Below are 16601 nucleotides of genomic sequence, written 5' to 3'. Positions count from 1 at the left end.
AGCATGTTTTTGTGTGTGAAATCAAGCACTGGTGCAAAGAACTGGAGCAGGTGACCGATCAAGTATGTGTTCACGCCCCACGTTCATAATTTCACCTTCAGTTTTGGTATTACAGCACATCGGCGATGTTCTCAGGATAATTAGTTACATTTCATACAAAACCTTCATTCCAAATGAATCAAGATCCTTGAGAGCAGCGTTAGAATGGCAACCAACAGTAACACGGCTCTGGTAATGAAATGCGCTGCTGTCGTTGTTGATCATGAAATTCTGAAAGATTTTTTTTCCCCGTCAGTTAAGTCCAGCGCTGACGTGCCAGCGGCTCGTCGCTTGATTCTTGAGTGCTCGTGAGCCCCCTGACCCTTTAAAACCTGAAACTCATTTCGTCTTCGTCGAAAGTTAGAATGGTGCTACACATATGAGTGTCCATTTAAAACAACAACAAACACAAAGAGACTCTGTATATCTGGACGCTCAGTCTTTTTGTTGCCTGAGGAAATCTATGAAATCTACATCAACTGCCAGTGATTCATCATCATTTCCTCTGGGTAGCAAAGCATTAGCCACTTAGCCAAACTCTGGTGAAGAAGGATATTTAGTTAAATAATTGGTCAAGTTCAACGAGTGTGCTAAACGTAGGACTGTCTTATGTTATTTCAAACATTTTCATGACCATCTGTTAGCATGTGATGCTAGTCTCATGTCCTGCAGAGGGAGGGAAGCGTCATGGCTCCAACGCTAACAGCTGTGTCTGCATGACTAATCCTGCAAAATCCTAGTCAGCCCCACGTGAACTTGTCTGAGACTGCAAGTTCCTGCAACATCAGCAGCGCGTGCGCACACACACACATGCACACACACACACACACACACACACACACACACAAGCCTCCATTATACATCTATAACTTAAGAAGTAACATACACATTGCAGTGTCTGATGCCATCGAGCATCACCTTGTGAAGGTCCACTTCCATGATGACAAAAATAGGATTTTAAAAGGCAAAGCAGTGGTTAACTCGTCTTCGTCGGCCTCGAAGAAGTCATGAGCCAATTAGCAAATGTAAATGCATGTTTGTGGGGACGTGTTCATGCTCTCTGTGGCTAATCCTTTAAATTTCTGGTCAGCATCAGCATCAGGCTGGCTGAGGTTGAAATTAAACTCTGGCCTCCTGCCACTGATGCTGCACTAATCTCCCACTTCCTGGTGCAGAGCGGAGAGCGTGCACGTATGTGGTCGTGTCAGGGTTAAAGTAGATGCTGTCAGAAATAATATCCAGAGGATGTTTGTACCTCATCTTGAAAGCTTCCCTTCTCTCTCTCTTCCAGCTCTCCCCGGATTCCCACTAGGATTTTTTCTTCCCTGTTGGAGACCCTCTCCACCCCCCACACCCAGCAGCTATGGCAGATGACGCAGACATGCGCAATGAGCTGTCAGATATGCAGCAACGCGCCGACCAGCTGGCCGATGAGGTGAGAGCAGCACGCTCGCTGCATTTGAGATGTGATGGCGCACAAACATGTCTGCTCATTTACACCTAAAGATCCAGCCAGACCGGACACATAAATGCTGGAGAACATCATAATGGCCGCTCCTACAAGTCTCTGACAGAATCGAGCCTGTGATGGGGTGGACAGGCACTGGGGGTTCTGCTCAATGAATAAAGGAATTCATCTGTTATGTCACCAGGTGAAGGGTTTTTAATTTCAAAATGAGAAACGAGTGTAGCTCCTCAGTCCTCAAATGTATGAGAATCATTATATAGCACCATGGTATTGATCGCCTTGGGCTGTGGCTGTGTGCGTGTGTGTGTGTGTGTGTGTGTGTACAGGTGATGAGAGAATGTAGCAAGCACAGCTATGGATGTGTTTGCGTGTTGAGAGTGTCAATGTGTGTATATGTCTCATCAGAGAGAGAAAGAGAGAGCAAGAGAGAGAGAGACTCAGCCATGGCCCAGAGCAGATCGGCCCATCCAGTTTTACATGTGACTCACACTGGCACAGATGAACAGAATATTAAACACACACACACAAGTGAGAACACGAGCCATGCACAAAATGGCGGTTTTCGCTCTTGTTGCACTAACATGAGCTCAAAGAGGAAAGCAGCTCTTCTGATGGCTGTTTCATATCCGAGATCAGGAGGGTAACACTTGAAACGTGAACAAGGGAATTCTAGTCGGCCCACGTCAGATGAGAGGAAAAAGCTGAAAGGGAAAAAATGGCTTGAAAGAGGAGAAAAAAGTTCCGGGTTCCTCAGAAATGGCTGCTCCCTCCTGCCTTGTGATTCCTGTCACAGCCTCCTCCTCTGCACCGCTACGACGGATCAACCACGCACGCCGCCAGCACACCTGGGCGAAGCTGTGTCACTGGGAGAGGACGGAGACATCAGAGAAGCTCCGGCTAGCAAACTGCGCTCTGCAGCCTCACACTTCTTAGAGAGGGAATGAGAACGTGCCGCTACATATCTGTCAGCACTCCGACTAATAATAGAGACAAAGAGGGACAGCGGGCGGCGATCAAACGGGCGGTTATTTTGAGCTGAGTAAATAAGTGCCGAAAATGCTTGATCTTCAACTTCACAGCAAATTAAATTTCCATAATGGTCCCAAATACAAATCACAGCGTGAAAATAAATGGCTCATATTCAAAACTCCAAGTGCAGACAGTGTCTGCGAGTTCACGTTGGGTTCATGTCCATATTGATCCTCTTTGTGTCCTGCTGATGGCTCAAATTGCCTGTGATAGATCCTCACTTACACTCAATTCATGTGTCTGTGGGATTGTGCTGGTTCTGTGTGAACTCCAAGATGGCTCTCCTGGAAACTCAAATGGAACTAATTGTGTTTTTATTCCTCCACAGTCACTGGAGAGCACCCGTCGTATGCTGCAGCTGGTGGAAGAGGTAGGACACCGCTGGAGCTGAGGCTCCTCCAGCCACAAGTCTCATTTACTGTCTATGGAGTTACAGGCATGCAGTACATTCTGCAGCAGTATCAGGCGTTAACAGCAAAAAAAAGCCATCATTCTTACATGATGAGTCCTTTGAACATTGCAGCTTCAGTGTCATTTAACTGAAATGTTCCATTGTGCTGCTCACACACAGTAGGAGAAGAAATCCAGACCAATGTTTGTCTCTGTATTGCAGCTCTGCACTTCCTTCTACTCTTAACACATTTAAATGTTGGTTTTACATCATTCCTCGAATTTAACAGCACAGAACTCCACGCCGTCTGTTAACAGCTGACGCTAAGTTGCTCTATAGAGCATGGAAATGTCCTGGAACAGACAGGACAGCCAGACGCTCTTAAATCTTTACAGAAAAGAAACAAGTGCATGAGCAATAAACTAAATTTAAACTGAGCTACTTTCTAATATTCACCATCTCATAACACAGCATCCAGCAAGGGGGACAAGAGCAAGTCAGTCTCAGACCATGTTTGTATCACTCTGGTAGAGAGAGACACATTGTACCCGAGTTAGGTGTTTAATCAAAATCAAACAATTTGGCTTGAGCAGCTAAAGCAGCTTCATTTTGAACGTCTGTCAAGGTTCCGCGTCTTCACGAAGTTGTTTTGAGCTAACGAGGTTCCCAGCGATTGAGCTGAAGGATCCTCAACCTCCTCTTCCATTCTGACTGGAAGTCTGCACGGAAAATCTGGATGTAGTTCCTGAGAGTAGTGCTAAGCTAAGCTAGCATTAGCCCTGTAGCACAGTACGGAGCTGAGAGGAGGAATGAAAACGTCCCTAAGATGGTGAAACAGTTGGAGACCAAAATGCTGCATAATGTTGCTTTAACATCCCAACAGCTCTGTGTCACGGCAGGAGACGTCTCGCTTAGCGCTGGCATCTCTATCTGATCCCAGAGCAGCGTTTTCTCTCCTAAGCCTTCAGAATGTAGGTGTGCTCCAAAGCTTAGCTGTAGCTCAGTCGTGACAGGGCTGCCTGGGAGCCGCCAAGCCTATGACTGCTTTTGGTTTTGTCTGGAAGTTCTGAAAAGGAAATTTGACAACAGCAAAGATGATATTAAGGAAGTAGAATGTTCTTTTTCTGTGACACACGTCTTTGATAGCTTGAAGAACACAGTAGAGGAACCAAACATCGGAGCGTATGAACACCCTCAGGCAGGTGCCGCAGATTATTATTCCCTCATGGAACATTCACGCCAGTGAAGTGCACTGTTTTACTGAGGGAAGGACAAGCAGAGACGGACCACAGGCAGATGGACGGAGTAGAAATGGAGGGTGAAGGATGAATGAAGGGAAGTAGATGAGGTGCACCGTTGGGGGGTGGGGGTGGGGGGTGGGGGTACGACACGCTCCCGCGGCAGATCTCAAGGTCGTATTGATCAGCAGTCGACACCCTGAACATGAGACGTCCCCCCAGTGGGGTCCAGAGTTTCATCGATCCTGCTGTGAATCTGAATTTGCAGCTTTGAGCATTGGTTTACAGTAATAATAAAATAACTGCCACGTGGCCAGCTTCACGTTGGACTCCCAGCATCAAACGTGTCTGTGCTCAGAGCAAATAAGACGTGAGAGCTGTTGTTTATGGGTTCAAATATCAAGTAGAACATGCAAAGTGCTGCATCCTATCAGAGCACGAGGGTCCATGTATCCGCCGGATTTGGAGGAACATTACACACCGAGTCACCTGTAGTCCTGCATGGGATCATGCTTGATTATTCTGGGGAGAGTCCCAGAGGCGCGCTTCCTCCCGGATGGAGGGAGGCTGAATTACAGAATAATTTATACACCAGAATGGCCTTATTGCTCCCTCCTCGCCTCTCCAGCATCAATGAGGCTTTCCTCCCAAACTGCTGAGGAGGCAACAATATATGTGTGTGTGTGTGTGCGTGCGTGTGTACATGCCAGATTACGTGTGTGTACCCTGACACAGTGTAATCGTATTTATGCCTATCAGGCCAAGCCAGGTGCCTCATTTCAGCAGAGAGGGCTGCATTTCAAAGAGACAGAGAGAAAGAAGGGCTGAGGATGAGCGAGTGGTCCTACCCTCCGCTTCCTCACACACTTCCAAACGCATGAACACCTTCAGCGCCCCAGCGACAGCACTGACGAAGGCTCCCGCAGGCTCAGCTATGCACGTTTCTCTGGAGGGAATCAGCATCCTAAGACTGAGGGAAAGCAAAGAGTCTGTCCTCTAAATGTTGGGAAAAGAGAAAATAGTCCCAGGTCACATGCGCTAATTCATGGCCTTGAGGTCCAGCACCTGCGGATTGGGACCAGCTGGGTCGGTGAGGATGTGCCGGGCTCCTGTGTTACCAACCAAGCTATTTGTGTGCAAAGAAACTCAGTGTCAGGGGCTCTCATGAGATCTCTCCTTTACTGTCCGCAATATTCATGTTCATCTCCTGGGGGCTGTTTTCATGTTTCCTGCCTCAATGACCTTTGACCTTCCAATCAGTACATACTAATGTTGCAGGAGGAGCTCTGCGCATGTTAATGATATAACACTGCAGCTTAAAGAGCAATAAATATTTAATGGAACATTTTGGTAAATTGCTCATTTTATCGGCGTAGCTCGACGTTGTCAGTTAATCTAACTTATTTAATTCAAACACTGGACAAATCTAAAAACAACAGTGAGTGACAAACTGAAGCTGGCCTCAGTGGCAGAGGGAGTGACGCTGGTTTTATATCGTGGCCACACGAAAAAAACCATCTGACCGTAGACTTCCGTTGGGAAAGAAGCTCCTTTAAAGGGTTTTAGATTCACAAACCCCCTCGAAATGACTCATTTAACCAGAAACAAGAAGGAAATGAGCGCTTTTGGCAAAATGGCCTAAAATTCTTCTTGAACACGTTGCACATTCCGAAAATGACATGTTTATATCCTTGCTGCCGTTTTTAATTTAAAGACCCGCTTGGGAGTTTAATCGTCTTTAATCCGACCTCAAATAATTGCATAAGAATGCAGAATAAAGACAAGGAACAAGTTGGAAATTGTCAGTCTCCCATCTGTGTCCTCGAAAATGATGAAAATGGTGAAAAGTGGAGAGGGAAGACAGGAGTGGGGAATGGCAGCACATTTTCAGTAGCTCCTCATTTTCTCGGGCCTAATGGCCTCATTACTGACCTCTATTTCTCTTTCTTTCCCCCTCGCCTGCTGCTCGTCATCGGGGAGTAGAGCAAAGATGCCGGGATCAGGACTTTGGTTATGCTGGATGAGCAGGGAGGTAAGTCTGCAGGAGCGGACATGACAGCATGGGCAAAGACACTGGTCCAATCCTAAAATTAATAATACATTATGAATACTAGCAACACCACAAGTGACAAGATTGCTCATACATAAATTATATAATTTAGTGTATAATTCATTTGACCAAAACACTTTGTCTCATATGCAGTTGCTTTTTCTTATGAAGGCATTTCTTAAGTAATTCATCTTTTCCACATTTTTAGATGTAATTGTTTCTGACTAAGGGTTTATTAAATTAAATGCATGGTTTATTTGAACTGCCTTTGTTCGAGGTTGCAAGTTTTAACTTTGGTAAATGTTCTTACTTTCATCTTCCTTTAACCTTTGTTTCCTTTTTTTGCTAACGTTTTTCTTTTTGTTCGCTTAACTGCTTTTTTTATTTGCCAGCAGCTTTTTTAATTTCCATCAGCTGATAAAGACAGCAAAAAGGAAACCTTGAAAGTGCCAAAACATGAACCAATGAGGAATAATCGCGACAGCCACTGCAGTGCCAAAACCCTTCAGCTCAACAATGATTTGTTTGCAGGAGGTGGCAGGGCAACTTCTAGCCTGGTTCTCGATCTGTTGAGAATCTTCCTTTTTTAGATTTATATATATATCTATATATACATATATATATATATATATATATATATATGTATATATAGATATATATATAATGTGTGTGTGTGTCCTATTTCATGGTCCAGCATCAAATTGGTCAATATTTTCTGGGCTGCTCTAATCCTAAATACCCAAACTGTCTGATATCTGCTGGAAGGCCTTGCCACCTTGCTGACAGCCCAGAGGTGTAAATGTGAGATAAGAGAAACGATCGATTTAGCTGGTAATGACAAAATATTCAACCACTCTGCAGTCCACTCAGACTCTGCTTTGTAAAATCCCTGGTTACTGAGCATGCCAATAAGCAGGCAGCATCATCCCACAGCTCATATTGGCAGCGTGAAGCTGTGAAAAAGGTTCCTTGTGCTTCACATGGCTCCAGGGAGAGCGCGGCGCCTGGAAGGCCAGATGATAAATGAACCAGACCTGTAACGGAGCCTTAATTGCACCAACCTACTTGTTCTCTCAGGGGGATGAAATGTCCATCCTTCCTCTCACTGCCCATTTGTCCAGTCACCCTGGGTGTCAATACACCATGCACCCTAAGGATCATCGCTCCGAAACCAATTGCAGCATCCGAGTGAGCATGCAGGCAGTGGTACGCCTGAGCTGACCTCTGACCCTCCATCAAGCACATCCCTGTAGCCTTTAGCTCTTGATGCTTGTTTTGGGGTTTTTTTTTAGGTGAACACACTTTTACACATCTTTTTCTTACCTCACAATAATAAGACTGACTCAACCAGGATTCCTTTAACATGTGATAAATGCAGACCAACCCGGGATTTTACAAATCTGAAAGAAAAAAATGCCAATAAATGCGTTGATGAATCTTCTCCATATTTAACTGTAACCCACCCCCTCACACTCTGCCTGTACTGTATTTCCTTTAATCACAATTAAAAGGAAAATTCTTTGTTCTGCTGAAGAGTCACCAACCCACCTTCACAAGACAAAGAACCCGACACTCACAAATCAGAACACTTTTCAAAGAGGCCATTTTTGGATGTTCATTGTTTCCCACTGAATGTTCAGTTAGTAGCCAAAAAGCCTCTTAGTCTCTTCAAGGGTCTCTCAAATTAAAGGCGAGCCCACGGCCGCGTCAGAGCAAGCCAAGGAACTGTTAAGTGGCTGCTTCCACACAATGAAGCTGCTAAATTTTAAATCGCTGTAACATTTGCAACTGAATAGCAAATTTAAAACAAAAAACAAAAAACATAGTGAAAACGCGACTGTGATTCCACCTGAAGAAGACCAGAAGAAAGTTGAAAAAGACCCTTCAGTGGTGACGTCTCTGCCACAGTAAACAGCACTCGAGGACGGGTTCTTTTCATTTTCATGGTGGAATATAAAACTAGTTTCTTCCAGCACTGTCACAAGCACTCGAGGGGATAATTCTTATTCTCTTACTCTTTGATTCTAACATTTAGCATAAACACAGAGCATCTGGAGGAACAGTTTGCACACTTGACATGTTTGTGCGGTTAAAAATATGGTTATATACTCTGGGGAACCACATTTTTGTAGTGAATTAGTGAGATACACCAAACATTTCAGCATAAAGACAGAGAACGGAGGGAAACAGCTAGCATGGCTTCAGCTTTAGCTGCCAACACTTCTAAAACTTACTTATAAACACACTTCATATAGTTGTTGTGCAGTGAAAAAAAATGATGGTGACAGACAGACAGACAGCAGACTTGGTGATGTCGGTAGCTTTGGACAAAGTCATGCTAGCAGCTGTTCATGGTGCTAATGCTAGGCTAACTGTTTGAATCTTCATGTTTACTGCACAAACATGTGGGTTGTATCAAGCTTTTTCATCGAACTCCCCTCATAAAAAAAAAATTTGCCCTCCTAAAAGTATTTTTAACTGAATTAACAAATATCAGAAACTCATGGAGTGCAGTACTACACATCATTTTCTGGCCCAGAAATCCTGTGCGCCGTACTAAATCAATACACTCGATTTCAGTCCAGTTCAGTCTTGATTTCTCACCCTGACACAAACATGCGCACACAAACCCAGTTGACTCAGTTGCTGCTCATCATAACTCATATTTCTGTCAATCAGTCAATGAAATTCATTCCACTACTGTCATCCCTTTGTCCTGACCAGAGCAACTCGATCGTGTTGAAGATGGCATGAACCATATCAACCAAGACATGAAGGAAGCCGAGAAAAATTTAAAAGATTTAGGGAAATGCTGTGGGCTTTTCATATGTCCATGTAACAAGTAGGTACTGACAACGTGCCTCAAAGGTTCTTACATATGTGGTGGCGTCCAGTTTTTCCTCTTTTTTTTCTTTTTGTTTTACTTTCTTTCGTCACAGTGAGTGTCTGAAGTTGTTGTCTTCTCTCCTTTGTCCTCTCTTTATCTCTCTCTTCCTCTCCTCTTCCTCCCTCTCTCTTCTCGTGCTTCGTTCTGTGGGGGATAAATGACTTGTGTTTAATCAGAGCAACTGGAGCGCATCGAGGAGGGAATGGACCAAATCAATAAGGACATGAAGGATGCAGAAAAGAATTTGAACGATCTAGGGAAATTCTGTGGTCTTTGCTCCTGTCCATGTAACAAGTAGGTGCTGCTTGCCTGCCTGCCTGCCTGACATTCAAAAAGTCCGAATAATATCTAAGAAACAAGAAATAACTGAGGTAGAAGTGACATCACTATGGCCATCAGCCAGTAGTCCTCTCTGCTCCAGCTCCAAATCAATTCTGACCCTTCCTCATCCAAACAAGGGGGAGGCATGACGTGCTTCTTCTTCCCTCACACATACATGAAGAGTACATACAAGAGTGTACAGCCCACGGGTGGGCGTTGGTGTGGCCGCAATTGGCTGGTATCTAGGTCTCTTTCATGGGTCCAAAAGTCACACATGACCAGACTGCCGTCGCAACCAGTTCCAGTCAGATTTCCCTGATGTTCCAATCGTGACAGGCCGAGTCTGTTTACCAAGGGAGCCGCTGTCAACGCCCCTGCTGGTTGACAGCAAAATGCTTTCAGTGCCCCTCACCCAAATTTTACATCAAATCAAAGGAACCACTCCTGACAATTTCAGCCTGAAACTTCATAACCAGCAAATAATTTCAGTTTCATGCAAATTCAGCAGCCGACTTGTAGTTTGGTTCACTGCGGGCACATGCAGCAGCCTTTGGTTCACATGATGCCTCCGTGGCTTGGCCTCGACGGCGTCCCACAGTTCATAGCTTCTCGACCACTAGGCAAGCCATTGCTTGTGCCCTTGCTAGCTGATTGGCCTCTCAGAGCCACTCCCCTCTGCTGCCTTTGCACAGCTGATGCCATATATTTACTAACAGACTGGTGAGACCCAAATCCTGCAAAGCTGAGCTTAACAAGGCCAGTCCTCCACATAAGCTCTCCTCCACTTAGCCAAGGACCAAGGTTCATCAGCAAGTGCCTCTCCCAAAACGCTTCTACCAAGTGCCCTTCTCAAAGTGCCCTGTCCTCCGTAAGCTTCCACTTCTCCAAACGGCGTTACAGCAGGAACCATCTACACGCTGCTGTAGCATTCAGCGATAGGAAGAGGGACTCCACAGTAATACCCCCACAGCTGTTGGCCTTCCCACCTGTAAACTAAAAGAGCAGGGCTGGGGCTGCTGAAGCATCTTGGCGCTCAGATCATCTCAGTGTGTGGACTCCAGCCGGGGATCCAATGATCTAAGTCCCAACATGTCTTTGGTCAGCCTGGTCCAGGACTGTTTGACACTTCTCCTCATCTGCATGATCTCTACCACCACCACACCTCTCTAACTTCCAGTAGAACCTCACCTTCTTTCAGGCGACAAGACTTCTTTGTTTGCCCCTTAACACCCAACCCCCCCGTCCTTCACCACCATTCTTGAAGTGCCAATGACATGGAATGACTGGCGAGCATGATCCTCTGAATGCTCATGCATGCATGACAATGCAACTCATACCAGCGATGCTGCACATGGTGATGCTAAGATCGTGATGCCGGTAGAAATAACAAAGATGATGTTGATGATGATGATGATGATGATGTTGATGTTGATGATGATGATGTACAAATCATTTCTTGTTTCATTTATTAGAAGTAGTTAAAGTCTGTAAAGTGAGCGACTCTGACATGGAGGGTTTTTTTTGGGGGGGGGGGGACGAACAGCAGATAAACATAAAAACATTCATTTTCGAAAAGCAGAAGAAAGCAGGTCAAAAACGAAGGGGTCAGTTGATTCTGCTTCCAGCGGATACAGTACATTTATCACAATAAAGGACAGACTCTGTTCAAAAATAGATTTTGTATTCATTTCTAACAACAACACAGCTGTGTTGCTTTTGTCACTGTACGCAACAGAAATGAAAGAAGAACCCCTTCCTAATGACGAAGCTGCTCCGTTGTATAAAAGACAGCAAAAACAACACAAGAAGGCAAAAATGGCTCATGTTGTTACTGAGGGCTGAAAACTGGGTTAGCGTACGTGTGCAGAGCGTGTAGTCATGTGTGCTCTGAACAATGGGTACATCATGCCACTGTGCGAGTGCCGCCTGGTACCATTGTCCTTACATGACAGTACAGCTCACTGCTGCCGTGTGCATCCCTCTACTGCAGTTTCTCTGCAGTGCCGCCTCTCTTGCAGAGCGCTGTGCTAAATTAGCCGACATCCTGCACTGGCTGTTCGATGTTAGCGTTTGCTAAGCTCTCTCTCCCGTGGGGAACTTGCTCACATGTAGGTCAGCCATATCAGATAGTGGCAAGACAGCCTGCTGGGAAGTTGACTCAACCTTGATGAGCGCATAGATGGATGCTAAAAAGACAAGAGACCCATATTTTTATTAGATTCTTTTCCAGTAACTCAAAAAGTGAGACATCATACTACATTTTTTAATCCCTTCAGCAAGAGAACTGTCTCTCAGAATTAGCTTTTCTGGCGTTTCATGCCTGGATTCTGGCTGTCTGCATGCCACTGTGAGTGGATTTTGATCAGTGGATAGCTCAACTTGCAGGTCCCGCAGGGAATTAGATAGAAGTTGACTCTTACTGCAGGATCTGCAATCGTTGTGTGATCTAATCAGATCATCTCAGCTCAATCACTGCAAAGCTGATTAGAGAAGTGCATTACATCCATTCTGAGACGGCACAGAGGCAAATGCAAAGGAGAACAACCGTGGGCTTCAAATGGCAGGAAAGTGATGGCACAGGAGAGGATGAAAGAAGAAGGTAGGAAAAGGAAGGAGTCAGACAAGCAAAGTGTGTGTTTACCACACTGGTGTGTGTCAGCAGGGACAGGGAGCTACGCGTAGCCTCGCCTCAGTCCATTTCTATTAATAAAAGCCGTGTGGGAGGCTGAGCCATCACCATCCCGGGTACAGCTACAATACTTCCACTCCAAGGTTATACAAGACCTGGGCTCACGTACCAGACCAAAACTACAACAACAAATACAGGGTCACTAAATGTTTGATTCATGACTCAGAAATATCAGTGCTGCCATTAAAAGTGCCTTCAAATGAACGTGATGAACCGTACTTCTTGTGTAGAAGACTCAGACAGCCTCTAAATGCCCCCCCATCCCTCTATCCTGACTCTTTTGTGCCAAAACAGAAGCTGAATGTGTCGAGCAAAGCGGTGATAGCAGAGCGGTGATAGCATATCGTGTTAGTGCAGCTGTATTTGTGCGTACACACACTCCTTATTGAGACAAGCAGGGATGTGTTCGTGTCCAAATCCTTATCACACTCCCCTGCCTCGCCGCTACCTGACATCCACAACGCTGAGCCTGGAGGGGAGGAGGTGGTAGGGGGAGGGGTGGTGGTGTCTTCTCCAGGAGGAATTAACCATATTCTCTGTTGACTTCCTCTAGTTTCTTGCTTTGTTTTTATTTCCTTTTGTTGTTTGGCAGTTTGTTCTCCGCACTAATCGTCGTCCCCCCCTACCAGTCCTGTACTCTGTGTTGTTTGTCTGCCAGAAGCTCGTCTCCTCTCTGTTCTCTGTCACACTGGGACATCCAGACGTGGGAGCGGGGCGGGTTGATCATTGCAGCAACACAGGAGGATGGTTAAGAACATCAGTTTGGAGCCCAAATGTTGCAGCTATGACAGTGCATGACTAGCATAGAAGAGAGATGTGACTTAGCATTCAAGGCCTGCCCGATCTGATCAGCATGTTATATACCTACCAGATATAACATCGCACACATTAGTACTGTGTACAGGAGAATGAGCTTGAACCTAAACCTACCATGCCTGCTGTGCTTTGCTTGACTTAGTCTAGTCCCCACTGTTACTCATATATTGATGTGCTGATGCATGAAGCCAGACAACACCTTTGTGTCAGCTGATCACTCCACATTCTGATCGATACGTAAATGTAAGCTGCTGCAGTACCTCAAGTCCAAGGCTCTCTATGTAGACAGCAGGAAGCCAGCCTGGTGGAGGTAAATGACGAAGAGCTCTGGCTTACTGCTGAGTAACTGTCCCTCCTCATCCTCCCCATCGCTGTCGGTGGCCAGGATGAAGAGCGGAGCCAGCAAGGCCTGGGGGAACAACCAGGATGGGGTGGTGGCCAGTCAGCCCGCCCGTGTGGTGGACGAGCGTGAACAGATGGCCATCAGCGGCGGCTTCATCCGCAGGTAAACACTGGGCTTCTCGTAGACGGCTGGAGGGAGACGCTGCCAGGGGACGATACATATTCACGAATCGTGAAACTGAGATTTTGTAGCATGGATTTTATGCGCTGCGACATTTTAGACATCAGGAACTGATGACTGAAAATTACAGTTTTCATTCACGTAGACACACCAGTGCTGCTGCAGCAGAGGTCTGTGGGACATTTGTCTGTTTCATCCATATTGAATCTCTGTAATGGGAAAAATGATTAAGTCTGAGTCAATATTGTTTCCCGTGAGCCCAGCCTGGTGTGTGGTGCTGATATCTGCTCTCTGCTGGGTATCACGCTTAATAACCTCATTACGCTGACGTCCATTATTTGTCCGTGCTTTTTTAAAAATTAAATATTCGTTGATCATTTAAATTGTCGCCTAGGGATTAAAATACTCGTTATGATCATAAATAATGAAATGAATCAAATACAGTCAATCTAAAGAAGTCTGAGGTCAGACTGCAGTTTGTTTGTGTGTGTGTGTGTGTGTGTGTGTGTGTGTGTGTGTGTGCATGCGCGGAGCCTGGTCTTACAATATTGACACACCCTCTGTGTGTGTGTGTATTTAGGGTAACAGACGATGCCAGGGAAAATGAGATGGACGAGAACCTGGAGCAGGTGGGCGGCATCATCGGAAACCTGCGCCACATGGCCCTGGACATGGGCAACGAGATCGACACCCAGAACCGCCAGATCGACAGGATCATGGAGAAGGTGCGAAAAAGCCGAGACACCATCGGCACCATTTCACTGAGGTTTCAGATTTACGGTGGTTTACACTGTGCACAGAAACCATGATTCTGCAGGTGTTGCTGCATTCAGAGGAAATATTCTGCTTGAACATGAAGTACCCACTAAGATCGCAGTACCGTTCAGCCCTAAAATGAACACATCTGGATATCCAATATTGTTGAGGGGCATTTTACTTCACGTCAAAGTGAAAAAACAACCTGGGAGGACTGCGTTACCACTGCTCAGCACCGGAAAAGTGCAGTAACTCCCACGATTGACTGAGATGAAGCAGAGGCAGTAGAGTTGATGTTGGGGGACAGGAAGAGTGCAAGCAGGGACATGTTCTCACACAGAACCGAATCAAACCTGGACAGGTTGGAGATACGATACACAACACGCCGTCATATTCACTCCTGGGCGTTTGTGTTGACAGTAGCGTTTACGTCGTGTCATGCGGTCAGTAGGACTTTAACCCCTGTGGGCCTGAATGGTCTCAAACAGGGTTAACAAGTTTCCAACCACACGTCACCTCTCCGGCCGAGTGTTTCATGTTTCTGTCCCTCTTTTTCTTCCTCCAGGCCGAATCCAACAAGACCAGGATCGACGAGGCCAACCAGCGCGCCACAAAGATGCTGGGCAGTGGCTAAGCGCCCCGATCTCAGAGCTCGATCTTCCCGGCGTCCGGCGCCGCACATCGACAGGCGCTGACATGCTTTCATCATGATATTGACCTTCTAGGTTTGCACACATGCACATATCACCTCCCCTCCCCATTGTAAATGTTGTTCTGTGTGTCGTCTGTCCAGCTTTTTCAAGATGATTGTCCTCGTACAAAGATGATTTCTTATACTCCGTATATCATTCTTTCCAAAGGTTGTATATAGTGCTGAGTTGATGGCTCTCTGGCTCACCTGTGAAGTTTTTAATCTCTTTATCAGAACATATATATATATATATATATCATATATTATTACATATCATATATAATATATATATATATATATAAGTACACTGCTCTGGATGACAAGTATATAATAGGAATGCTATACAAGCTGTTTGTTTTTGTTCCTTTTCAGTATCTCAGTATTGTCTTAGTAAAACTGTCATTCCATTTAGGCTACTGTCATGCTCCTTATTTTAGTGTTGCCATGACGAAAGGGAGACAAGGATGGAAAAACATGACTTACTAAGCAACGGTACGTATGAACGGGATTGCAAAGAGCACTTACAATCAAAAGGCAGTGGTTGGTACATTTCCTTCATCGCAATCATACTGAGTTACTGTTTAGACAATGTGCAACTAGACTCTCTGTAGCTGTATTAGACATTGCATTCCAAGTGATGTGAATTGTGCGTTCTCTGCATGACAAATGGTAGATCTTAGTCTTATAAATAAAACCTGTCTGAAAAATATATATAAAAAATGATAACATGGCAGTAGCAAATTGACAAAACGCATGCTCAGTATTAGGACACAGTTGATCGTTCCATACTCCTGCAAGTTTGCAATAGTGCCACTCTTTCTGTCTCGATATATTTACCGACTGTGACCATCTTGTTGTAAAATAATGCAAAAGGGATCAAAAAAGTGAGATGAAGACGAAAAAATAAGAGGACTTTGGGTTGTATTGCAAAAAAAAAAGAAAAAAAAAAGACCTGTTTTCTAAATGATTATGCAGTTCAGTGATGAAGATGTTGATTATGTGCTGAGAGACGAGGACTGGTTGTGTACTGTAACATAGGTTTTGGATGCTCTGAAAAAAAAAATAAACGTTTGCAATGTAAAGCAAAGTGCATATTTCTGAGAGACCTTACTTTTATAAGAAGACTGTATCTGTAAGTTTATTCTCCCCGTGTGGTTTGTTAATGGTTTAAAAAATCATGAAAATACTGAATAACGATGATAACTATACACTGAAACAAAAAATACATACAAAAGGGGTTTTTTTGTTTTTGTTTTGTTGCTTCTGTACTTTAGAGCTATGCACACCAAATCGCCAAAATGTTGAGTAGTTAGAGTAAGGTGATGAAATACCTAAACCTGAATGACACAATAGGTCCAACTGTGAGATTGATGTCCTCAACGCATGTAATATTAAAGACTCCCTCTCTGTATTCTGTCAGTGTGTGAAGTGGTGGACATTTTGTAGCTAGATGAATTGATTAAAAGTAATAAACCCTAGTTACAACCGTGTCTGTCTTTATTGCTCCGGTCAGTGGTTAGTTCAGGGGGGTAACACCAGAACCTGCAAGTACCTAATCGCTGACGTGGCAGACGGTCCACCCCGAAATCCCCCCAACTACTCTAAATTATCATCACCTTAACGAGACACACTTGAGTTGTTGGAGGACACCATAGGCAGTTTGGAGACTTGTGTAGGCTGTGTGCAGTATTAATTGTAGTCGT

The 16601-nt window shown here is 44.9% G+C and overlaps 1 protein-coding gene across 1 annotated transcript in view; it reads left to right on the top strand.

Annotated features, from left to right (window-relative positions):
• Positions 1-16376, top strand: part of snap25a (synaptosome associated protein 25a) — a 30401-nt gene extending 14025 nt beyond the window's left edge. Inside the window, exons 2-8 of the mRNA XM_086188758.1 lie at positions 1331-1474; positions 2865-2906; positions 6149-6197; positions 9279-9396; positions 13314-13433; positions 14032-14176; positions 14773-16376. Of these exons, the coding sequence (XP_086044884.1) occupies positions 1403-1474; positions 2865-2906; positions 6149-6197; positions 9279-9396; positions 13314-13433; positions 14032-14176; positions 14773-14841 (615 nt within the window). The 5' untranslated portion in view covers positions 1331-1402 and the 3' untranslated portion in view covers positions 14842-16376. The remainder of the gene's footprint in view (positions 1-1330; positions 1475-2864; positions 2907-6148; positions 6198-9278; positions 9397-13313; positions 13434-14031; positions 14177-14772) is intronic.
• Positions 16377-16601: the final 225 nt, after the last annotated feature.

Source organism: Aulostomus chinensis, chromosome 20 (genome assembly GCF_037954235.1).
Source record: "Aulostomus chinensis isolate RoL2024-O1b breed Wild chromosome 20, RoL_Achi_v1.0, whole genome shotgun sequence".
Taxonomy (NCBI): Eukaryota; Metazoa; Chordata; class Actinopteri; order Syngnathiformes; family Aulostomidae; genus Aulostomus; species Aulostomus chinensis.
Note: the sequence above shows the minus strand (reverse complement) of the source record. Positions and strands in the feature narration are given on the sequence as shown.